Source organism: Protopterus annectens, chromosome 12.part0 (genome assembly GCF_019279795.1).
Source record: "Protopterus annectens isolate FY-2018-M chromosome 12.part0, PAN1.0, whole genome shotgun sequence".
NCBI lineage: Eukaryota > Metazoa > Chordata > Ceratodontiformes > Protopteridae > Protopterus > Protopterus annectens.
Window position 1 is genome coordinate 789,257,505 of NC_056746.1, and position 25,983 is coordinate 789,283,487.

Here is a 25,983-nt window from a genome sequence, read left to right on the forward strand (position 1 = left end):
ATTTCTGATGAGTCATCATCCACGGCTCCAGTGCATAGCCAGCATCCCCCACAAGGTGGCTATGTGGGATGTCCCCCCTGACAAATACCTGATACAGCTGTGAGGCATGCCAGATATGAGAGTCATGGTAGCTTCCAGGGCTGCCAGCACACACATCCATGATAATGCCCTGGGCATTGCACACAACCTGGCAGTTGATGGTGTGGAATCCCTTACAGTTTATGTAGCGCCTACCATGCTCAACGGGTGGTGACTTGATATGTATGTGCGTGCAGTCTATCGCACCCAGTACCTCCGGGTAGTGTGCCACACAGTGGAAGTGACGCATATTGCTGGCCAACTCCTCCTGAGTTCGGGGGAAGTATATATGCTCATTGGCATGTGGCAACATGGCATCCAGGAACTGGTGTAGTACCCTGGATGCTGATTCCTGTGAAATCCCCATTATATCTCCAGTTGGCCTTTGAAAGGTACCTGTGGCTAGTATTCACAAGCTTACACATACCTTCGTGTCGACTGGGATGGGTTCCTCTCTGTTGTTTCTGGTTCTCAGGCGTGGCTGGCACAGCTCCACTATTTGCTGTAAGATGTCCCTGTCCACCCTGTAATGCTCTACTATCTCCAGATCATGTAGCCCCTGGTAGGTTACCCTTGGTCTGAACACTCTTCTTCTCCTCCGGGGTCTGCGGTGGTCGTCAGCATCATCCTCCACAACACCATCAGTCTCTAACTCATGCTGATGAATCACAGCTATGGCAGCTCTCAACATGTACATTTTAAAAGTTCCCTGTGTGTTTACACCTATGGTGCAGTGTTTGGGAATACACAGGTGTGTGTAGGGTGCTTTCACACTTTATACTATTGTGCTGTGAACACCGATGATGTCATAGGATGTGTATGTATGATCATAGCTGCAGGGTACCTTATGTGTTTTACTACCGGAACTACTATTGTGGTGCCTTTGGTGTTGAATTACATTTGTCTGCTGTGGATTACCTCTTGACCTTCCCTTTACATTTCTGCACGTTCCACCTACCATTTTCTGGCATGCATCCAGCAGCCTGCTTTCATTTGTACTCTCCTAGACCTGGCTTATCTTGCGTAATGTGTTCTATTGCCGGTCTACTGTCGGTTTGCTTTGCTCTGCTCTGCTGTGACAGATCTCCTGTCTTTGCAATCCAATGCCTCCCCTCCTTTCTTTGCAATCCAATGCCTCCCCTATCCTGTTTTGCAGGTTTCTGCGAGCAGACTTGTCAGCTGCCGTCGATTGGCCACCGTGAGTTGATTGGTGTTAATTGCTCGGTAGTACTCCAATTACCCTACTTCGGCATTTCCTTCTTTTCTTCCCCTGACCTTCCTGTTTGTGCAATTGTTCGCAGTGCGTGCATCCACTTACCGGGTTTCTGGCACGTTTTCATCCCCGTGCACATGCGCTTTCGGGCACCATATGTGCTCTCAGCTAAACGATTCTATACCTTCCTCCCCACCCCTGTCCTGCAGCTTTGCTTAGCAACAGCCAGGCCAGATTTGCATTGCTCCAATGTGCTTACTGCTACGGTGGCACACCCCTCTGCTGATGTCATGTATCTCCTCTGAGCCACTCCTCGGTGTTATAGCGCTGCACCGTGTGGTACATCCTTCATCCAGCGGGACGTTTGCGATTCAGTATTACCTGCCTCATTTGCATGGCATTGACTACTAATTCATAGTTACCGCGCCAAACACTGTCGCAGGCCCTTAGCAACCCTTGCACCTTGGTTGTGGTGTACCATGCCTACCATTGCGTATTATGGTAAACTTGATTTGTATTACATTGCGATTTTATGACATTTGTATATATTTTCTTTGTGTTCCTGTTTGCGCACACATACCCTGCGGTTGTACTGTGCGTTACTGTGGACATGACATTAAATGTTGTTTTTTTTAGGTGTTGTGCATCTTTTCTTATGCCATTGGCTGTGTATTTAACCATTGGCATATGTTAACTTTGTAATACATGAGTTTGGTCCGCTTCCATAGCTCCGATGTTCTGTTTGGGAAAATGAAAACTGTGCTTTTTGGTTTACATTTCCGTGGGTTTACGCTACGCCTACACCACTTCATGAATCGCTATATGCCTTCATTTGCATGGTGCGACACTGCGCATGGGGTGATTAGCATACCTATACTGAGGGCTGCGCAGCTCTGGCGTACGCCAGTAGTGCACGTGGAATTGGATCGTACCTGAATCGCTCGACAGCCATATTTGGCGTTATTCCGCCTACGCTATGCCTGCGCCTGGTGCAAGCTTCATGAATCCCGGGGGTAATGTTTTGATTAAGAATGTCAAGTCATATAGAGCAAGTTCAACAGAGCTGTCATCTGCAGTGTAAACCATAACATTGCTAAGATAGAGATGTTGCAGTACCCAGTTCCAAATTATTTGTGGAGGAGAGTGAGTACAGATTTCTGCTTCAAAGAAGCTAGCTGTTTAGTATATGTGGATTATTCCAAGTTTCCCCAAAATAATGGTGACAGACACAAGTATGTAGGTATGATTAGTGCATAAAATTATTCTTGAGACAATAGATACCTGATGATGTCCTTCCATATCACTATTGCAGTATTCTTTACATAAAGGATTCCCTGCCGAGTGTAGCCATCCAGCCAGTATACCAAAGCCTTAGGAATATAGACATACATCACACATGTTCTCTACTCAAGATGTAGGGCATGTAGGTGACATGCATACCTCAGAACTTCTTTACTGCCAGTATGAATGCCATCATTGATTGTTGGTTTGAACGCTCCTCCTCCTGTGCTGGTTACCAAGCTGTGTTTCAGATAAGTGTCCTGTTGGGGTTTCTTCTTATCTGTTTTTACTTTTATTTTTGTGAGTTTACATGTCATCCAGAAAGGGAAAATGTCAGTTTAGAAGGCAAATTCCCCATAAAGATCATCATGAGCATTGTCTCTTCTTTTTAGGTGCTTCTATCTGCCAAGCGTTTGTCCCCAAGAACCTACGTAGTAAGTCCTCCTTGTCGATTTACCTGGAGAACCAGTCTTAAATTATTGCTGCAAGGTGCTATGGCAGAATCTTCCTATCCCGAAGGTCAGTTATCTGCCAAAAAAAGGCCAAAAAATTCCGGTCCGATTCGGCTGCTGTCCTGCCTTCCCCGGACATCTCTCTTGAGGCTGGTGAAAGCCCAGATCATCACCAAGTTGTCTTGGATTCCTCTGCCACGACCCTATTGGAGGCCAGTATAGATCCGACTTCTTTCATGTCCTCTGAGGCTTTGCAGATGTATACTCTGGATGTTGAGGGGAAACCGTGACTGACTATTTCTGAGAGACAGAGGGGGAAACAGCAAATCCTGGTTAAGCAAGAGATTCCTACTACGTTGGTTGATTGTAGGCAAGGGTCTGAACCTCCTAGGGTGGATGTCCCTCAAAAGAAAAAAAAAAGTATGTTTCCCCTGCTGAAGATCCCCACCTTGAATGGCAGGATTTTACCCAGGGATTATTGGCCTTAAAGCCTCCCCAAGACGTTTCTGTGCCTGCTCCTTCTTGGTCATCTACTCCCCTTAAGAGGCCCAGACAGCTGGTATCATCTGAAGAGGATTTGGATTCTGGGGAAGAGTTTTTGGCATATTCCTGTCAAATCCCTTCTGCCTTGGTTTATGAATCTGAGGAGATGATTGTTAGCCCAGACTCTCCCTTTTAAATAAATGTCCTTTGGGGACACTATTTCTTGCATGATGGAATATTCCAAATGGGACTGTTAACAGGTTTCGGATATTCAAGAGGTATGAACTCCTCCAGATGGAGTCCCCTAAGCCTTCTGTTGTACCTCCAGTCTTGGCTCCCCTTCGAGATACCTTTTTAGCAGCTTCTGTGGCCCCTGATTCTGAACCTCCAGGCCCTAAGAAACCTGATGGATTTTATAAGGTGCCTGATGATTGTGAGTTCTTGTACAAATGTCCTTCTGTTGATTCTTCTTTAGTGTCTGTCGCGTCTGACAAATTTAAACTTTTGCCATCTACTAAACTTTCTTCCTTCCTTCAGAAAAGGGCAGTACAGCTATGGTACATTTAGGTGCAGTGGTTAACGTCTCACAGCAGCTCGTTCTTCAGTTCAATTCTAGGCTGGGGTGCCTTCTGTGTGGAGTCCGCAAGTCCTCACTGCTTTCGTGTGGGTTTTTTCTGGGTACTCCGGTTTCCTCCCACATTCCAAAGACGTGTCTGGAGCATTTCTCTCCAGGCCTCCAAAATAGGCTCTGTCCTAGTAGGACTTTCCCAGTCAACAAATGTTAAATGAATACTGCTGCCACCCTGGCTTTTTTTCTATTAATTACAAGACTCACATGACCAGGTATGTTTTAGCCCTTTTTTCTCAAGCTTCTCAGGCCGTGTCTGACCTCTGTGATTCAGAAGGGAGAAGGTCTTGGCTTTTACTGTACGGCGTTCTACCTTTCATGTGGCTCACCACTCTATTAAATGTAGTTATGATGCAGCATATGCTTCCTCTATTGAGACATTACTCTGCTTTTTATCTGATGTTAAGGCTAAATTGTTGGATGCTCCTCTTGATAACTTTTTGGTTCTGCTGCTGCTGACCTTAAGTCCTTCAAGGATAAAGGCAAAAGGCCTTGCAGGAATTGAAACATATGTTTGTGTCGCCTATCCCTATTTCCAGAGAAATTATCCATCCAAATATGCTTTTGTACGCAGACAGCTTCACCCTCCGCCTAAAAGTAAAAAAGGATCTTGGTGTGTACTTCCTGCTAAATCTGCTCAGACTCCTACTTAAAAACCTCCTTTTCATAACAAACCAGGTTCTGTCTGACTGTTTGCTTCCCCTTTCCTTGGGCTCTGGTTCCCTTGTCCCTTCATCTTTCAATGTTCCTACTCAGTTGGTTAAGGGTTACTCAAGACTTTCTTGTGTTCTGTCAGTCATCTGCCAGGGATACTTCATGGTGTGGAACTCCCTTCCTCCTCTTCTGGATATCTCTCGAACTCCTCAGGAGCAGCTTCCTTTCTTTCCATAACTGCTTCAAAGTCTTTTGGCTCAGGGCACCATTCAAGTCATGCCCCATGCCCAGGAAGAGAAAGGGTTTTATTCCAAGATGTTTCTGGTTCACATGAAGGAAGTCACCTGGAGACTCGTTCAGAATCTTTCTCAGCTCAACACCTTTCTGAAGATTCCTTGTTTTAAGAGGCTGTCCATTCAAACCCTGTCCCTTTTATCCTCCAGGCTTTCTTCCTTGAGGTCCAGGGAGACCATCTTCACATCCCCATTCACCCCCTTTTCAGAAAGTTTTTACATTTCACTGTTTCTTGCTTGCATTTTCAGTTCTCTGCTTTGCCCTTTGGCCTTTCTACTGCCCAAAGGGTATTCTGCAAATACTTTGCTCCTGTCATTGCCTTTTGCAGGATGGGAGGTGTTCAAACCTTTCCTTGTCGGGATGACCTGCTCATTCAGGCTTCCTCCCCTGAGGTTTTGCTTCAGCACCTTCAGTTACAGTCTGGAGCTTTACAAAGCCTAGTGTTTACCATAAACTTTCAGAAATCAGTCCTGGTTCCTTCTCAGGTTCATGTTTTTCCTGGTAGCAGGATCCAGACCATTCCCATGCTGGCATCCCTGCCTTTCACCCAAGGCTGTCACGCTCTAATCTTTTTTTTGTCTCTTCTTCCTCTGCCTTCAGTTGCAGCCAGGGATTTCTCATGTTTCACGGATTCATGGCCTCCAACATTCCTATGCTGCCATTAGCCAGACTCTTTAAAGTCAGCGTGTCTTCAACACTCATACACTGGATTTTTTCTACCTTTCCTTCCATGCCTCAAACTCTAACTCCAGTGGTGTATTCATTAGCTTTTTCTCAACCCAGGACTTCCTTTTCCACTCCCAGTCCTATCTCAGGAACTTTATTCAGATGCCTTGAACAGGGAGTGTGGAGCTGCCTTCACTTTCCTTTGAGTCCAGGGCCTCTGGTCTCTTCATCAGAGGTCAAATCACATCAATTTAAAGGCGATGAGACCTCTCTTTTTGCATTTTCAAATTTTTCTTTCCCTGTTTCTTCCAGGGCCTCTCAAAATAGTCATAGACAATACTTACAAGCAAGGAGGAACATGGTCCTACCTTCTTCGCAGGCTTGCTCTTCAGGTATGGGATCTAGCTGTAAATAATCAAGTGACTATTGAGGCTGTCTACATTGCTTCAGAGTAAAATATAGTGGCAGATTCTAAGCAGGTTCAGTACACAGGCTCACAAAGGAATGCTTCACGGAGATGTGTTTCTGGGGGAACACTTCACAATGCCGAAATCCTGAAAGATCGAATTTCATATGGCTGAGACCATATGATCGGACTTTCTGAATCCTGACATTGTGAACTGAGATCTGCATACAGTGCGGAATGGGAGATTTCCCATTTCCTCACTGTATTGCAGTCTCGGAATTGGAATATTAAGTAGCGGGGGTGTAGGGAGGCTTGCCCCCCTGCAGAAACATTTGCATTTTTTTGGATTTGTTTCGGAATTTCGATATTCCGAAACATCGATCATATGGTCTTGGTCATATGAAATGGGATGTTTCGGAATTCCGAGATTCTGAAGTTAATCCATTTCTGGACATTGTTCATTAGCAGGGTAATCCACAGGTAGATCTTTTTGCCTCCCCTTTGAACAGATTCCTCTCTTTTTGTGTCAGAGTCCCAAGTCCTCTGGCTTGGAAGGTGGATGCTCTATCATTTCCTTGGAAGTGGATATTTCTCTACGGTTTACTATTTAAACCTGGAAACTGTATGGGTCAACCAGTCACATGGTCGACCCAAAATCCAGAACAGTGAAATTCTATCCAGGTCGAAACTGAAAAGATTGACATGCATAGTTCAATGTATTCGACATAGCAGGAGGTGACATCAGCATGCTATGCACCTTCACATATCGTAACATTCCACAGTCAATGAAACATATATTTTACTCTTTTGCAGGGGGGAAGCCCCCTGCACTCCCCACACCTCTTGCAACTTATATATGCCAACTCTGAGCTTGCACTACATTGAGGAAATGGGCTAATTCCCTGTTCCTCACTGACCTGAGATCTCTGTGCACAATGCCAAACTCAGATACTCAAACTACACAAACATTTCGCTGTAGTGTAGTAGGATGTATTTTGAGTCTGCATTCTGCCCATTTGAAAATTGCCTTTCGATCGCATGTTGGTCGACAGCAGTGACTGTGTATTTAATTGTAAATCTTTCTCTACACCTTCCCTTCCTCCTATTCCGAGGGTCCTGCTCAAGATCAAGCAAGACTGCCTCATAATTCTGCCTGTGACTCTCTTTTATCCTAGACAGCATTGGCTCCCCTTACTTCACTTAGCCAGGGGCAATCACCACAAGTTACCTCACAAGGTGGACCTTCTCACACAAGACAGAGTCTCTGATCCATCCTCACTTGTCCACTAATCACCTCTTGCTGTCGATGATAGGGTTTTGATCCCTTTTAGGCACTGTTGTTTTCTGAGGATATGCTTAGGGTTCTGAGGAGGCCAGTAAACCCACTAACAGGAAATCATATTTGTCCAAATGGAAGAGATTTTCTGTCTGGTGTTTCTCATAACCAGGATCCATTTTCTGTGGGGATTCCTGTGGTTTTATCTTATTTGTGTGAACTGCTCTATGCTGGGTTAGCATATTCTTTGGTTAAAGCTTACACTTCAGCTGTTTCTGCTTATCTGCCATTGACTTCTCTTTTTGCTTCTAGGTTTGAGGTCAAATAATTTCTAAAAGGTGTCTTTCATATCAGGCCCCCAGTAAGTCTATTCCACCCTTCTGGGACCTCAGTTTTGTGTTTGAGAAATTGACTCTGGCTCCTTTTGAGCCTGCAACTTCAGCTTCCTTGCAACATTGTACTTGGAAGACTGTTCTTTTGGCCGTTATTTCAGCTAAGAGTCTCTGAACTGCAGGCTCTTATGGCTGTTCCTTCTTTCTTGGTTTTTCGTAAGGGACAGGGTGTCTTACCGCAGTATTCTTTATTTATATGCCTGGGGTGGTTAATTAATTCTTAGTCTGTTAATTTGCCCTCCTTTTTTCCTTCTTTGCCGTCTGCTATTGGGAAGGTTCTTCACACTTTCGATTTGCATTGACAGCTCCAATATTATGTGGATAAGACTAAGGCCATTTGCAAATCTGGGCAACTTTGTTTCCTTTCATCCCAGTTATCTAGATTTGACTGTTTCTAAGCAAACCATATCCTCCTGGAAATATAAGGACATTTCATTTTGTTATTTTCATGGTAAATGTTGTTCTACGTCTGTAAAGGCTCTTTCTGCTAGAGCTTTTGCATCTTCTGGTGCTTTTTTTCAAAGGATTGGATACCAGTTCCATCTCTGAGGCTGCTACTTGGACCTCTGTCCATACCTTCACTAACCATTACAAGTTGTTTGCAGAGCAAGAGCAGGCTTTTGCCAAAGCTATCCTGCATGGGTTTCTAGGTGGCTCCTCTGGGACTTCCTTCTCACAAGTTTCCACTTGAGCTTTTGTGCCATCCCGTATGTAAAGAATTCTGGAACAGTGATGTGGAAGAACATAGTACAGTTATGTAAAATCTTACTGCAGCAGTGAAGAGAACATTTACTGTTATGGTATTCACTCCCTCTTCTGCTCTGCCATATTCCTTCTTTCTGGTTTGAAATTCTTTTCCTTTTCCTCCTTTTGGATGCACATGTTCCTTCTAGTTCCTAGGAATATTTGTTCCTCCTGGGGCTTTTCACTTCTGAGCTATGTATGTCAATATATCACCTTTATGGCATATGCCTTGAGCAGAGAACATATGTGTGATGTACAACGTCTATGTATTCCTAAGGCTTTGGTATACTGGCCGGATGTTGGACTACCCTTGGCAGGGAATCCCTTATGTAAAGAATACTGCAAGAGTGAAGAGAAGAGCATCTACTGTTATGGTTAGACTTTACACAACTGTATTTTTACCTACCTGACAGGTCCACAGTACAGAAGTTAGGAATTCATAACATTTGTGGGAGTAGGAATTCAGACTTTTTACATCTAGTCCACACTATCTGCAGTCCAGTGGACAAGTGAAGAAAACAGCCCTGGCAGTGAAGTATCTAATGAGACAGAGCTGCAGCAAAAGTAGTAAGGATTGTCATCTTGTGACTCTGAAATGTAGGAATAGTCCACTACAGAGAAATACCCTTTCAGCAGCTCAGCTGATAATATTCAGATGGCGAAGAAGTGGAGTACCTACTTAAGCTATGTTACTGATGTCTGAGAATCATAAAATAAGTGGAATGCCGGAAAGAAATCAGCAGGACAGCAATATTGCAAGGGTAGGAGCTAAGAAAGGCTACCAAATACACAAGAAAGGGGGACAGTGACTCAGAAGTATAGTATTAAACACATGCTGTACATTGTAAGTCTCTGGCCAAAAATATTTATTGTTTATGGATAATTTACATCTTTTTTTAATACTTTCTAACTTAGTTCAGTGGTTTCTTCCTTATGGTTGATCTTTCCAGATCTTTAGTCTGTGATGGTCAAGAGATGCAGAAAAAGACTCCTGCATGATTGATGAAAATACACATAGTATGATATAAGATTGATCAATTACATTATCTGTGTCACAACTGATTGTGTGCAATTTATTGTATGATTTATGTAGCAGTGTTGTAATTCATTGGTGTTGGGGAGTTTGTCCTCCTTAGAGATGCAAGTGTGTGCGCATGTGTGGGGGGGGAGGTTTAGGGATCTTGCCTTCTGCGAAAACCGTGCTTAACACATTGATGATGTTCTATTCATACGCTGCAGTATTCATCACATCAGGGAGTAGTCTGCCTCCTGCTGACTTGTACATCCAGCCCACATACAAAATTTTACATCCTACTGCGAGGTACATGTGACACTGCACATCTCTCTGCATACTTCAGTCATAAGGAGACATCTGGTATAAAGTAGACATCAGCACGCACCAACCTCAGAACTTCTCTGCCACCTGCTTGATCAGCTGTTCCAGACATTTGGTCACCAGATTGGTGGCGATTCGTAATTCAAGTAAGTACCCCGTTGGGTTTTTTTTTTGCTTAATTCGTAGTGCTACTGTGTGTGTTGTGGTGAGTTCATGTCAGCTAGGAAGGGCAAGTATCAGTGTGGAAGGCAGATTCTACATAAAGACACCCACAACCTCTGCCTATTTTGTCTAGGCACAGACCACAGTCATATTGCTTATGCTGTCTGCAAATCGCTTGTCCCCAAGACTCTTAGAAGCCACTTAGCTTCACTTAACCTCTACTTAGAGAATCAGCTCCTTAAGTGCCTCAAATGGGAGATGGCAGTGACATTGGGTCCTTCAGACAAGCCATGTGCGAAGAAGGCCAAGAAACCTTGGCCTGATGTTACTGCTGCACCCTCTCTTCCGGACATCCCTCATGAGGCCTATGTAAACCCGGAGGTCATACCTGTGGTGGTGGATGTCCCTTTGGTGGATACTACTGTGGAAGCCCCCAAAGGAGTCCATTGGCACGTCCTCAAGGGAAATGCAGGCGTTCGACTCTGGTGAAAAGGGGGAACCATGTCTTGTGATATCCGAAGGTCTGCGTTGTTTCACCTAGATCACGGTGCATGAGGATGTAATGTCAGAGTGTAGGCCGACGTCAGGCCCTTCGACTTTCCATCACATGTAAGCCCCCAAGAAGCAAAAATTAAAGCATGTTACCCCTGCTGCTCAACAGCAAACTCCTGATTGGCAGGCTTTTTCACAAAGCCTTTTTAATGCTGTCATGGGTCTGTCTCAGCCCTCTCCTCTTGTTCCTCTGCAGGCTTTCTGTCCCTCCTCAGCTTTTGAGGGTTACTGTGGATACCTCTTTTGATGAAGAGGAATCCTTAGGGGATGAGTCTTCAGAATACTCCACCCAAATTGCTTCCCCTTCCCCCTTGGGGTATGCCTCCCCAGAAGAGGAGTGTAATGGTACAGATTTCCCTGGGGAGGACATTTCCTTTGGGGATGTTGTTCAAAAAATGAAAGATTTCTTCAGGTGGGACTGCTCACAAGTCTTTAATATTACAAAAAAGGTATTATGACCTCTTACAAATGGATTCTGCATCACACTCTCCCTTCCTTCCAGTTCTGCCTGCCTTCCTGAATGGCTTTACTGCTACATTCAACTGCCCAGACTCCTAAATCCTAGCTCCCAAGCACCCAGACATGTTCTACAAGGTGCCTGAGGACTCCAAGTTCCTGTTCAAAGCTCCATCTGCAGACCCAGTTACCATTTCAGTTTCAGTTGAGAAGGCTTTCAAATTGTGACCTTCCACTTCCCTATTTCCATCTGATAGAGAGAGCAAGGTCATGGAGAGGCCGGGAAAAAAGGTTTACACCTCTGCCACTCTGGCCTTCCAGGCAATCAGTTACCAGACCCACATATCCAAGTACTCCTTGGCTCTCTTCTCAGATGCAGAGAAACTTCTTTCACAGCTCCCAGACTCCCCAGCCAAGGCTAAAGTGGCAGCTATTCTTAATTTTTTTGCCCAGGTAACTAGGCACTCAATTAAGTACAGTTACAATACTGCACATGCCTCAGCTAGGGCGGCAGCCTCTGGTTCAGTTCTTAGGAGATGTTCTTAGCTGAGGTTACAGCCCTTACCTGATGACATCAAGGCCAAATTGTTGGATGTCCCCCAGGTAATAAAGCATTATTTGGTAGCTTGGCTGCAGTGGTGTTCAAATCTGTACAGGAAAAAGGTAAGGAGCTTCAGGACCTCAAGCATATCCTTGTATCCCCCGTCCCTAGGTTCCAAAGGAACTATCCTGCAAAGACAGCCTTTGTCAGGAAACCTGTCTTGTCTGCCTCCTCAAAATCTAAGAGGATCCCTAGGAAACAGGCATCATATTCCTTTAAATCTGCTCAATCTACTCCACGCCTTAAACAGCCTTTTCAGCCCCATTCTAAACCTAGTGACCTGTGACGATCTGCCTCTAGGGCTATCCACCCCCCTGTCCCTTTGTTTAGCTCAATCTCTTGCTGCTTGGAATTGGATCATCAAGGAATCCTGGGTCCTCTCCATCATCCAGAGAGGATACTTCATGGTGTGGGAAAATTACCCTTCTTTCAGAACACCAACAGAACAAATGTTTCTTTTCTTTGGTAATTTCAGACCTTCTTTTCAGGGAACAATCCAAGGGGGTTGTCCATCCGAATGAGGGAAAGGTTTTTATACAGTATATTTTTAGTCCCCAGGGGGGATGGCCGTTGGAGACCCATCCTGGACCTTTCTCATCTGAACACATTCCTGAAAGTCCCCTCTTTTTTGATGCTAACTCTGCCATTGATCCCCCCTCAAGCATTCATGGTGTCCTTAGACATCAAAGATGCTTATCTTCACATCCCCATTCACCCTTTGTTCAGGAAATGTTTGCGTTTTTCTGTTGCTTCATTACATTTTCAGTTTTGTGCTTTTCCCTTTGGTCTATCTATGACACTAACAGTCTTCACAAAATGCTTGGCTCCTGTCATAGCATTTTGCAGACGGCAGAGAATTCAGATCTTCCCTTACCTAGTCCAAATCCAGTCCTCAGACCGACTTCAGGAAGATGTTACCTTCACACTCTCTCTCATGGCGAACCTAGACTTCACTATAAACTATCAAAAGTCCTCACTGATCCCCTCCCAAGACCACATTTTCCTGGGTTGCAGGTTCCAAACAAACAAAATGCTGGCTTCACTGCCTACAGCAAAGGTGCTGTTCCTGGCTACTAATTTCCATAGAGTTTTACACCTACAATCTCTGTCTGCCAGGGAATTCCTGCTCATCTTGGGGTTCATGGCATCTACGATCCCAATGCTCCCATGGGCCAAGTTACACATGAGGAAGATTCAGTGGTTCCTAAAAACAGTCTGGATACAGCACTCCTACCTCCTGGATTTAAATGATTCCACTTTTAATGTGCATACTAAAGGAGCTGGACTTGTGGATCCTGCAGGTGACCAAAAATCCTTGTCTCCCCCTCCAGCCACCTCTGTCCTCTCAGGAGTTATACACAGATGCCTCAGACACAGGATGAGGTGTAACCCTATAGTCTTGGAGGGTCAGGGATGTTTGGACTCCTATACAAAGGAACATATCAGTGTCAGAGAGTTGAGGGCCCTCATTTTTGCCCTGCATGTCTTCAAATCCAAGCTAATGCCAGGGACGTTGAGGTGGTTCACAGACAACACCACAGTCCTTTGGTACAACAACAGCCGGGGGAAATTAAGTTTGACCTCTTATGCAGACTAGTCCTGCATGCCTGGGAATTAGCTTTACAAAACCAAGTCTCTCGCAAGGCAGTTTACCTCCCTGCAGCTCAGAATGTGGTGGCAGACTCACTAAGCAGGTCGGTGACCCAGTCTCACGAATGGATGTTGCACAGGGATATGTTTTTGGACCTGATCCATCATTGGGGTATGCCTCAAGTAGATCTTTTTACCTCCCCCCATGAACAGAAAACTTCCAGAATTCTGTGCCAGGGACCCACACCCCTTGGCACTCTATCCCCATCATGGAAGGGGATGTTTCTGTATGCATTCCTCCCTTGCCTCTTCAAAAGGTCCTACTGAAAATTCAGCAGGCCCAGCCAGAAAATTTGCTGGCGTTTCCCTTTTGGCCAAGGTAGCATTGTTTCCCCCTTCTCCTGCTCTTAGCCAGGGGCAGTTATCACAAGTTACCCCACAGGATGGATCTGATGACACAGGACAAGGGAACCCTAATACATCCACAACCTATGAACAACTGTCAACTCTCAACCTGACTCTGTGGGTGATAGGGTTTTAATTCCCTTTCGACACCTACGTTCAGAGGACGTCCTTCAAATTCTGCAGGAGGCCAGAAAACCCACTACTAGGAAATCCTGCGTTTCCAAATGGAAAAGGTTTTCCATGTGGTGTTGCAAGAAGGCCCTACAACCACTATCAGTGGATGTTCCGTTGGTATTGTCCTTCCTGTGTGAACTGATGAAGGATGTCCTTGCCTATTCTTTAGTGAAGACCCATCTTTCAGCCATTTTGGCTTGTCTGCCTATGTCTCCTCTCTTAGCCTGTAGATTAGAGGTTAAACTGTTTCTTAAAGGCATCCTTCATATCAGACCACCAAGGAAACCAGTCCCTCCTCCTTGGGATCTCAATTTTGTGCTAGAGAAGCTGCCATTGTCCACCTTTGAGCCAGCAAACTCGTCTTCCCTGCAGCACTGCACATGAAAAACAGTTCTACTGATGACCATTACCTCTGCCAGAAGGGTCTCTGAGCTGCAGGCATTGATGTCTAATCCCCCTTTACTGTCCTCCACAGAGACAGGGTATCTTTACATACTTTTTCCCTTCCTTTATGCCTAAAGTGGTCAATGAATTATCTATTAATCAGTCTATTAACCTTCCCACCTTTTTTTCCTTCCCCTCAATCTTCCAGTGAGAGGATTCTGCACATGTTAGTTGTGCACAGGCAACTCAGATATTACCATGACAGAACAAAACTGATCCGTAAATCTGAACGCCTGTCTGTGTCCCATCACCCAAGGGCCCTGGGTTAAACCAGTTTCCAAGCAAACTATTTCTTCCTGGATCTCTAAAGTTATCTCCTTCTGTTATTCAGCTAACAGTAAGAGCCTTTCTTCCCCAGTGAGGGCAGTATCCTCCTCTGGGGCTGTTTTCAAAGGGTTAGACACTTGTTCTATCTTTGAGGCAGCTACCTGGTCCTCTGTTCATACATTCACTAAACTTATAAACTTGATGGCATCTCCAGGTCCAGGACTATATTTGCCAGAGCTATGCTATAGGGTTTTGTAGAAAAAGCCTCTGCTCCTCCTCCTCCCTCTAATCCTTCCCAAGCTTGACTTTGGCATTCTCCCTAATGTGATGAATACTGCAACATATGAATAGAAGGGCATAGAATTGTTGTGTAAAATTTTACCATAACCATAGATGTCCCTTCTCTTCTATATGCTGCAGTGTTGCAGGCCCCCCTGCCTTCCCCCCAATGCTTGCCTGTTCTTTTCTGGTGATATGTTTTTCACCTTGGCTCAGGCTGGTGTTTAGCAGCATTCAGTTCTGAGGTCGGTGCATACAGACGTCCGCTTTATATCTGATGTCTCTTTATGAAAAATGTAAGCAGAGAGTTGTGCGGTGTCACACATCCCTCACAGCAGTATGTAAACTTTTGTATGCGGGCCGGGCATACAAGTCAGCCAGAGGCAGACTACTCCCTAATGTGATGAATACTGCAGCATATAGAAGAGAAGAACATCTATGGTTATGGAAAAAATTTACACAACTATTCTGTTTATTTATGCAGTTAGAAGTAGTGCAGAACAATCAATTTAGTTGTGTTTGCAGTTGCAAAATAATGCGATAAGGAAATTTTTCCTTTTTTACACTGTTATGAGGTATCAGTGTTATTTTATTTAGAGATCCACGTGTGTGGCTTGTGCAGAGGGTGCTTGGTTGCCTTACATCAAAATGTTTTGTGTTCTTGTACTTTGCATTTTTTGACTGGTCAGGAGTCTAGTTGATTATGATTGGCCAAGTTCTGGCCAGTTGGGTGTTTGGCACTCGGCACTCAGTTTTATTCATTTGTTAAATTGCTTATTTATGTATTTATTTTAGGTTTGTGTAAAAGGGCCCAATGTTTTCCAAGGTTACTGGAAAGATCCGGAAAAAACAGCTGAAGCCATTGATGAGGATGGCTGGTTGCACACAGGAGATATTGGGAAATGGTTACCAGTAAGGAATTCATTTGCATGTTTGATATTTCTGTACATTAATACAGTAAACTGGAGGTGAGATGCACTGCCAGTTTTGAAACAGAATAACCAAAAATAAATAAATAATGTAGCGCATATAGCTGACCATTTCAACTGCTTGGAGAGTGTACTATGTTTTGCATTACTTTTGATTTTTCAGACAGTTAATAATTTCGTAAAGCTTTTTAAGTGGTCATTTCATTGTATTGCAAGGAGTTACTTTTAAAACACATCATGGCAGTAGAAAAGGTGCCACAAACTCTAGTTTGCTCATGCTTATGATGACTTTTCATACTTGGGTTTCCTTGACCAACAGAGTGGTTGGCTACCTACCCTCATCCCTATGTTTAGCACCAGATTATACTTTTGTTTGCTACTTTTATTACTGTCCAATGAGTTACTACAATTTTCACTTGGAGTACATTTGAAAATTTGTATACCTTCACTATATTGTTGTTCTATTCTTTGTCGGCTAGTGTATGTATGTGGAGATGTGCAAGTAGTTGCTTCAAGCATCTTGCTTTAGAGTATCTGGATCAGTTTTTCAGTGTTTTTGTATCATCCTTGTCTTCAAGTGTAAACTGAAGATGTAGTGGAATTGACCCAAATTGCCGTGAAAGAATCCTTTTCCCTTGGTGATGTCTCTTTAAGAGGCATGTGTGTCTGTAGCTGAATGCTTTACAAAGTTTAGCTGCATATCCTGGACCCCGATAATTCACTGAGATATATCACAAAGATCTGTCTGTGATGATGAGTCTTCAGAGACGGGATCAAGAAAATGATTCGAAATAAGATCAGACCTTAGCAAAAATGGAAGGAGCATATACCACCTCTCATCATCAAACATTAAAAAAAAAAATGTATTGAGGTTTTTAGCTGATGGGTTTCCATGACTTCATCATAGATGAGCAGTGTGTGTTTAGGCTTTCTATATCACAGCTAATGTCTTTTATCTCTGCACCCCTCCCCATCATAAGAACTGCAGTTAAATCAACTTGGTAGACACTAGTCAAACTCCTGGTCATAACTCAGGTTGAACAAGAAGCATCTGTACCCTTTTGAGTGCTCCTTTTGTATTGGTATTCTACAGCATCCTGTTGTGGTGGTGGTGGTGATGATAACTTGAAGTGACAGATACGTCTGTTGATTGACCTACCCCCCGGATACAGAATCAGGAGCTATGAAGAAAGAAGGTGTATATATAGTATCTGCATTTCCAATCAGATTATACAAATGATAAGCTACTAGGGGCTTCCTTCAGAAGAAATGTCTCTGCCACCGTCTTCCCTTATTCCGAGATGAAAAAACATCTTACTGGGGAAATTAACTCTTATCCATGCTTTTAGATCCCAATACATTTCATGACAGTTACTTCACTGAGTATGTATGTGTTAGTGTAGGTTTCTGTTGACCAGGGTAGAACATTGGCCTACATGGGCCATTTTCAGGTTAAGCCCAGGATTTACAACCAAGATTAAAATGAAGCACAACATAAGTATGCCAATTACCCAGTTATGTGCATATTTACATTAGGCAGTGTTGCAGTCATGTTTCAGATATTTACAGTAGGAATCATGCTTCTAGTATAAAGTAGAGGTAAGAGAGGAATGCTCGATGTAGCCCTCCATCGAAAATGGAGCAGATAATAGGTACTGGTTTTCTTTTGTGCATAAATCAGTAAGACAAATAGTTTTCTTCAGGAGAATAAACAGAACAGAAATGGTTTCTGTTGAAGTAACAACAGTATCCCCATCCCCCAGGGAGTTTTCCAAAGCCTACATACTTCTCTGGTAATGTGTCCTTTGGGGCCTTTCCCCAGGCTCCACAATTCATTTGTACTGTAGGCCAGCCTTTCCCTAGGCTCGTAACAGTTGCTGTCGAGCAAAAAGGGTTTTACTAATTCTCCTGTGGTGTATACAGCAGCTTTTAGGAGGTACTTCTCCAAACCTTCATAAGACCCCAAAACTAGGAATCTGTATTGCTACACCACCACCACCACTTAAACTTGACAATGTGTGAGAGATGCAGTTATTCAATGCTAGTAGAGCCACAACTCTCACATGAAGACTCTACAAGTAAAAAGCAGGTTTCAAGTACCACATAATACCATACTGAGCCAATCGCACACAGACTTGCCTATGCTGAGCCTCTTAAAAGTAACCTGTCTAAAACAAAGGCCTCCTAAATGTAACCTAAGAAACAAGTACCATCAGTAACCCCACAAAACACAACACGGGCAGCACTCACCTTAAAAGAAAAATACATCCGAGTCAGTGTCTCAGTTCAAAAGCCCATAAAGCAAAATTTTGCATGATTCAACATCCTAGTCACAGGTGACTCCTTTGAGAGACACACCAATGCACCACTCGCCAGCCTGTGCAGGGAGGGTTCCGTATTAGAAGACCGAAGACGCATTCTTTCAAATGCGTCTTGGTTGAACTCATAAACCTGAAATGGTAAAATGGCGAAGCGGCTTTTAAGCGAATTATTTCCCTGGGAAAGAAAGTGCTTGGCTGCTTCGTTACTTTGCTGTTTTTGGCACTGTAATGTGATCTCAGAGTTGGTATATTTAAGTAGGGGGGGTGTTGGGGCAAAGTCCCCCCACTTAATGTAATGTTTAAAGTGTTTTATTTATTTATTTTTTGTTGGAACAGTGATTTTTTTTTTACCCTAGGAAAAAAAAATCGCTGTTCTGACAGTTCAAAATTGCAAGCTTTCACTTACATAGGGTCGATTAATCACCGTTCGCTTTTTTAAGCGTTCGGTGATCTAATATAGACCCTCAGGGAGAAGGGTCACAGTCAGCTGTCTGTTGGGTGATGGATTTCACCACATCGCACAGGCATTCAGGGCTGTACACCACAGGCACACGTATGACACAGTCATAGTACATGCAGGTGTAAATGACTCGAGGCATACATCCATGGTCTATATGAAAAGAGACCAGATGGAACTCTCTTTGTGTGTCCGAGGGAGGTGTGAACCTAGCCAGTTTCGTCATCATCACTTTCCACTTTGAATTTTAGTTTTCTGCCTGTGCTATATGTATAGGAGCCTTAACTGTGTAGCACTGAAGTACACCTTCAAATCAGGTAATCCCAATCTGCCTTGTTGTACTGGAAGAATCGGCTTATCCCACTTGATTCCTGCCATCTACTCCTCACAGATAAAGTCCTTCAGTTCTCTACTAATTGCTATCCACAACGTCTCCTCTGGGTGACAAAAATATGCCTGACTTGTGTACAGGGACTAAAAACATTTTGATTGCTTGTATCTTGCTATCCATATAGCAAAGCTTCCATTTTCTCAGTTTTTGTATAATCTTTTGTTTAGTCTCTTCCCACGTATCCTTAGCTGCCACATCAGAATCATTTTAATCCATAGTCCTAAATACTTCATTTTATCATGTCCCCATAAATAAGGATATTGATGAGCCAATTTGTGTGTACATAATTTACTGCTTTTGCCTTTGTTTTAGCTTCATTAATTTTGTATCCTGAAAAGATATGAAACTGTCTCAGAATGTTCCACAACACTGTAATGTCCCTTTCTGGTTTTTTCAGGTATAAAATATCATTATCTGCAAATAAGGCCAGCTTTTCTTGACTACCATACCATTTATATCCTTGGATTTCTGGGTCCCTTGTTTTCCATGGTCTTAAATATGTCAGATAACAAAAGGGAGAAGAGGACACCCTCCCTGGTTCCTCTGCTCAAGCAGAAGTTATCAGAAAGGACCCCACCCACTTTAATTTTCACCTCCGATCCCTCATATATCCTCCTAATCAACCTTATAATTTTTTCAGGAAATGCAAATGCTTCCATTACCCTGCTGAAAAAGTCCCAGCTTACTCTGTCAAATGCTTTCTCTGCATCAGTGCCCAATAACAACAATTGCATTTTCTTGCATTCTGTTTCCCTCTGGATCATTAATGTTCTGTTAATGTTGTCAAATGTTTGCTCCCCTCCACAAAACCACACTGATCCATATCAATCAATTTTGGCATTATGCTTGTCATTCTTCTAGCCTTTCTAGACACGAACACTTTATAATCATGGTTTAGTATTGAAATGGGCCTGTATAAAGGTAGGTCCAATAGATCTTTATCCTCTTTAGGTATTGCAGCTACCACTGCTTTTTCCAAGATGTTGATATTTCTGCTCCTCTTATAATACTGTTAAAACCTTCCAGATCATTATCAGTTTTTCCCTCCTAGCTTCCACAGGAATACCATCTATTCCTGGGGACATTCCTGTAGGTTGATTATACATCACAATTTTTATCTCATCTCCTCCTATCCTGTCAGTAATTGAGCCTCATCTACCTCTAACCCGGGCATATTTAATTTTCCCGTAAACATTTGCATTTGTATCTTTTCTTAATTTTCATATTTCTCTGCTTTATAGGCACTCTCATAGAATTTCCAAAATATTTCTAATGCCTCTACAGAATCTCTTGTGCTAAATTTTTTTGTGCTGTAGTGCTATCAAAAAAACAGTTGCATAACAATAGTCTTTCTAAGCTTATTTATATTATCAAGGTTATCCCTTATTTCCTGCCTAGCATTCTGCAGATGTTCTTTGTCTTTCACTGTTGCAGTCATCACACTTGGGTTATCCTGCCAGGGGTAGACCTCAGTCGGCCCAAATACCAGAGGCTTAGTTTTTCTGCGTCAGTTGCTGTCATTTCAGGACTGACTTCAGGTCGTCAGGGGTACAAAAACAGGCAGCCAACGCCATTACATCAGTCTTTCTTGCCAAGGAGCCCGAAGCAGAAGCAGTTTGCACAAGTGCTGGTCAGCCGCTGCCTGAGTTTTCATTTTCGAAATTGAATCATCCTGAAGTCTTCTAAAGCTAAGTACCCCATTGAGGATCCTTTTTTTCTTGCTCTAACTGATGTCAGAAAATGTTAACAATTGTCTTGCCTGTGGAAAGCAAATACCACACCGAGATTTCCATTCTTACTGCATCACCTGTTTAAGCCCAGACCACGAAGTACCTCGATGTAGGTTTTGTGCTTTGTTCAATGCCCAGACTATTCGTCGTCGGGCCCTTATTGTAGCTAAATACTTTCGTTCTCGATCACCGTATTTCGAAATGGCTTTGGTAAGCCAACTGACTACCGATCTTCCGAAAAAACGTAAGGATAAAGACAGACACAAGACCGCACAGGTCCAAAACTGCCAATGACGCTTCTGTTAAGCTAGTTGCCAGTTCGCTGGTACTCAGTGAGGCACTTTCGCAGCCTCTGATGTCCGCTTTTATGGATTTGTAGGCCTCTACCGAGACCCGTTCGGAGTCTGGTATGCCGCAAGACTCATCTTTGACTATGGAACCTGCGAATGTCTCTTCCTTGGATGGGTCTGGAGCCGCTGTGCAAGCACCAGCTTTTCATAGGTTCATAGGTTCATACTAGGCTATCTGCCCGAGGGCATTTACAAGCCTAGCCCATCGTTTTGTGGCTTACGCCACCCCTTTAGTATGGGGAACTATACCCATTATTTTGCTGTGCCTCTGTCGAGCAGTGACACTGAGGTAATCCCTGGGGTATATCTGCGATCTCCCATCCATTGGTCAAGATTTCTCTTGAACAAGGCCAGCGAGGTGCTCTGCCTCACATGTACGGGATTTTGTTCCACAGCATAGGAGTCTTTGGGTGATGAATCTATCCCTCCAGCACGTCCTATTAATTTTAAGTCTCCCGCCCTTGTGGCTCTGATGGATCTAGATTTTTGAGGTGAAGCATATTCATCAAATCTGGGTTTGACATGGCCTTGTATGTTAGGCAAAGGTCACCTCTGAGTAGCAGTAAGCGACTGAATAGAGCTGGAGTTCCTTCAGTCGGGCAGCATAGGACAGATTTTGAGACCCTTTATCCTTTTGGTGAGGAACTTTGTGGCCTCTCCAGCTGCTGCAAGTGTCGGGTCAGATACATTCGAATGGGGCATTGTACTCAATCATTGGTCTGATGAGTGATGAGTAAAGGAGACTATGACCTCCCTTGATCTAGATGAGAATCCCTTCATGATAAGGTGGGCAATATAGAAGGTCTTCCTAACTACTTTAGCTACATGATGATAGACTACTATCAACCTGGGTCCCCAGGTCCCTGATAACTTCTTCTGTGCTCAGTGGATTGCCACCTATTTGGTAGCTGGCATTTAACTTTAGGCCGTGGCTCTGGCACCAGTTATCTGTTTCTGTGAGACCCTTCTGAAGGATATCTGTGTCAGATGTGTTTTAGTTTGCAGTCATCTGCAAACTTTGTCAGCCATAACCCTCCTGTGTTGAAAAGTAGATGCTGTGGGACACCACTTGTGACGGCTTTGAGTCTGACATGGCGCCAGCAACTCTGACCCTGTGGGTTCTGTCACTCAGCCAGTTTGCAACCCATCTTGTGATGTATGGGTTAACATTTAAGCTGATGAGTTTTCAATGATACCTTAGCCAGATCGAGGTAGGCTGTATGGACTGCCTTTCCCTCATCAATGGCTTTGGTGACTGTTGTCAACCAAGTTTAAAAGGCATGATCTGCCTTTGACAAAGCCAAAACTGGGTTGGATCCAAAGTCTTCAAATTCCTATGTCTTTATTTATGAGGTCCATTATGATCCTCTCCATGGCTTTGCAGATAAGGCTTGTCAAGCTAATGGGCGGTAATTTCCAGGGTCTGTGGGAAGTGGGACCACAGTTGCAGTGCGCCACTCCTGGAGTGCGTATCCAGAGGTAAGACTTTGATTAAACAGCTGTCCTAGCTGTGGGTTTAATTCCTCATTGAGGGAGACACCATCAGGTCCCATGGATGCTGTGTTTTTGCTTTGGAGAGCAGTTCTCACTTGGGCTGGAGATGTTTGGGGCTGCTATAGATATCTCTTTTTGGGGGAGGGGAGAAGTTTGCACTGAACCTGTCAGCCAGTATGTTGGCAATGTCTGTAGGATCAGTAATCTTCACATCATTTTGAACTAGTTCTGAGCATATCTGGGAGTTTCCCTAGGTTTCTAACATAGCTAAAGAAGGCCTTATGATTGTCTTTTGAGTCTTTAGCTATTTTTCTCGAAATTTGCTTTGGATGATTTTATGAGCTTATAATGATCAAGGGTGTCTTACCTTTAAGGATTTTGCTCTATCTTGTAGTAGCTCCTCTCCTTTTGTGTAGTGTTTGTTTATGCTGGGGTCCCACCAGACTGACGCTTGCCTTTGGTACAAAGAGTCTTTGTTTTGCTTGGGATTGGGAAGCTCTTTGCATTACCGATATTCGACACAAACTGATGACTTCTTTCGCATCTAAAGTTCTTTCTAAAACTACTGAGTTTCTAAGGCCAAGAGTATGAGCTACGCCTAAAAAAATTACCCAAACTCAAGCGCCTGCTTCCTTGCCGCAATCTCAGATGCTTAAAATGGCAGAAGATCTGATCATGTTGATTAGGGGAAGCCAGCCTTCCTTGCTAAAAGAAACAGACTTATCCCCAGCAGCTTTATCTGAACAAGAGTCCAACAACTCTGAGGTTTCTGAAAATGAAGACATGCCCTTATCTGTCTGTGAGGATTCAGATGCAGAGGAATCCATTCCTTCAGCCTCCCCTCCAGATGATTTTTCTTTTGGTGAAACCCTGCATACATTGAGAGAGCATTTCCACTGGTAATGCCAGGATTATCCTCAGTCCAAAAAGAGGCTCAGGGAATTTTTAGACTTACCACAGCACAGACCCTTAGCTATCCCGCCTGTTCTGGATGATGTCTTTATCGAATCCAGTCTAACTCCTGATACTTTACCCTCTTCTCCAAGGAAACCTGACAGGTACTATAGAGTCCCTTCTATTCAAAAATCCTACTGTTGATCCAGAGGTCATCTCCCATGGACCTAAAGGAATAAAAGCTACTACAGCTAAGAATCTCACCTCTTCAGACAGGAATTCCCGAGCTTTAGACAGATTGGGTAAAAAAGTATACACATCTGCAACTCTCACCATTAGAGCATTGACTTGTCAGTTCCACATGCTGAAATGCCAGCAGCATACTATGGAATTTATTAAGCAAAAAATGTCTACCTTTCCTGACTGTGCCGAAAGTAAAGAATTACAGGTGCTTATGCATTCTGCAAGCCAAGTCAGTAAGCATACCCTGATATGTGGGTTTGAAGCCCTAGAAACAACTTGCAGGGCAGCAGTTACAGGTTCTGTACTTAGAAGGCATGCCTGGCTTAAAGAGCAGACCTTGTTAAATCAAAATTATTGGACACTCCTCTGAACAAGGACAATATGTTTGGCACCCAAGCAGAAGAGGTTTTAAAAATGATGGAAGAGAAGACCCAAGTCTATGCAGACGGCCAGAGAAGTTTTTCAAGTGCAGCCTCCAAGATTTAGTAGATATTGCCCCTTGAAACATTGGTCCTTTCCAGCCCCGTCAAGGCCATCTCAAACTAGATCCAGGGGAAACAGACCCCCCCCCCCAAGATTACAGTCTCAGGGTATGCAGAGATCTAAGCAATGGAGTACCTCCACTTCTAAAACAAGGAGTTTTTAAACCTCGACACGGCTATTAATAGGACGTGCTGGAGGGATAGATTCATCACCCAAAGACTCCCTATGCTGTGGAATAAAATCCGGTATATGTGAGGCAGAGCACCGCTGGCCTTGTTCAAGAGAAATCTTGACCAAAGGATGGGAATACCCCAGGGATTACCTCAGTGTCACTGCTGAACAGAGGCACAGGAAAATAATGGGTATAGATCCCCATACTAAAAGGGGTGGCGTAAGACAAAACTATGGGCTAGGCTTGTAAATGCCCTCGGGCAGATAGCCTAGTATGAACCTATGAACCTATGAGTGCTAAGCCATCCCGCTACGGAAAGAATTCACAATGACTTCTCACTTCCACTCCTCACCTCTGCCCAATTGCTCATGCCTGTAGAAGGCAAACTTGTTCACCATGCAAAAGACTGGACCTTCATCACCAATGACCGATGGGTCCTCAACATAGAATCCCAGGGTACAAATTTTATTTCCACACGCTGCCAACCCCAAATGGGTTCCCAGACCTTCCTGCAAACCAGTGGGCAGAGGCACAAAACCAAGTTCAGTCCTTGCTCTCCATAAGGGCAATTCACCCTGTTCCTGCAGAACAGATAGGCCAAGGTTTTTATTCCAGACTTTTCCTGGTACCCAGAAAAGAGGGCACGTGGTGCCCAATCTTAGATCTATCCATTCTAAACATCTTCCTGGTGATACCAAATTCAAAATGCTCAACCTACAGCAGCTTCTCCCTATGCTATCCAAAGATCCCTGGTTAGTCACCCTAGACCTAATACGAGGCCTATCTGCACATCCCAATCAGGGACCCCTGCAGGAAATGTCTATGTTTCAGGGCAGGATCTATGCATTATCCATTCTTTGCACTTCCCTTTGGCTTATCCACTGCTCCCAGAGTTTTCACAAAATGCCTGGATTCAGGCAAACAGTCAGGAAAAGCTGTTGCAGCACCTGACATTTGTAAAGGGCCTTCTAACCTCCCTGGCGTACACTATCAATGAAAAGAAATCCAAACTAGTCCCCATTAAAATATTGTATTCCTGAGAGCAAGCTTGGACACAGCATCCCAGATGGCATTCCTTACTCCAGAAAAACAAGCCTGACAGGCTACTTCACTCAAATGGCCACTAGAACCCAGCTATCTGCAAGGAAAATCCTGCAGGCTCTAGGGTTCATGGCCTCCTGCACCCTACTAATTCCATATGCCAGACTGCATGTGAGGAAACTTCAATGCTACTTGAAATGTCTTTGGTGCCAACATTCTCAGGACCTGCAAACTATCATACCTATAATACCTTGTCTAAGGGAAGAGTTTCTTTGGTGGGCAGCAGCATGCAACCACAAGAGACTTCCCTTTACACAACCCCATGCCATCCAGACCCTACCCATAGATGCATCAGACTATACCTGGCGTGCACATCTGGACAGCAGGTGCTTTCAGGGCCACTGGAGCCCAAACCAAATTCATCTGCACATAAACCTAAAAGAGATGCTAGCTGTTCAGCATGCTCTGACAGCTCTCCGATCCCTACTCTCACTGGGGCCCCTTCTAATAAAAACTGACAACACCATAGTGATGTGGTACATTAACAAGCAGGGGAGAACCCACTCTTATCCACTCTGCAGGCTAGCCATGACCCTGTGGAACACTGCCTCAACCATGCATATACACCTGCAAGCTCAATTCCTG

General features: G+C 43.9%; 1 protein-coding gene across 5 annotated transcripts in view; it reads left to right on the plus strand.

Moving 5' to 3' along the window:
* Positions 1–25,983, plus strand: part of ACSL1 (acyl-CoA synthetase long chain family member 1) — a 1,450,848-nt gene that overhangs the window by 1,216,121 nt on the left and 208,744 nt on the right. For all 5 annotated transcript variants that reach the window (XM_044089832.1, XM_044089833.1, XM_044089830.1 and 2 more), the window contains one exon: positions 15,629–15,745. In XM_044089832.1, the coding sequence (XP_043945767.1) occupies positions 15,629–15,745 (117 nt within the window). The remainder of the gene's footprint in view (positions 1–15,628; positions 15,746–25,983) is intronic.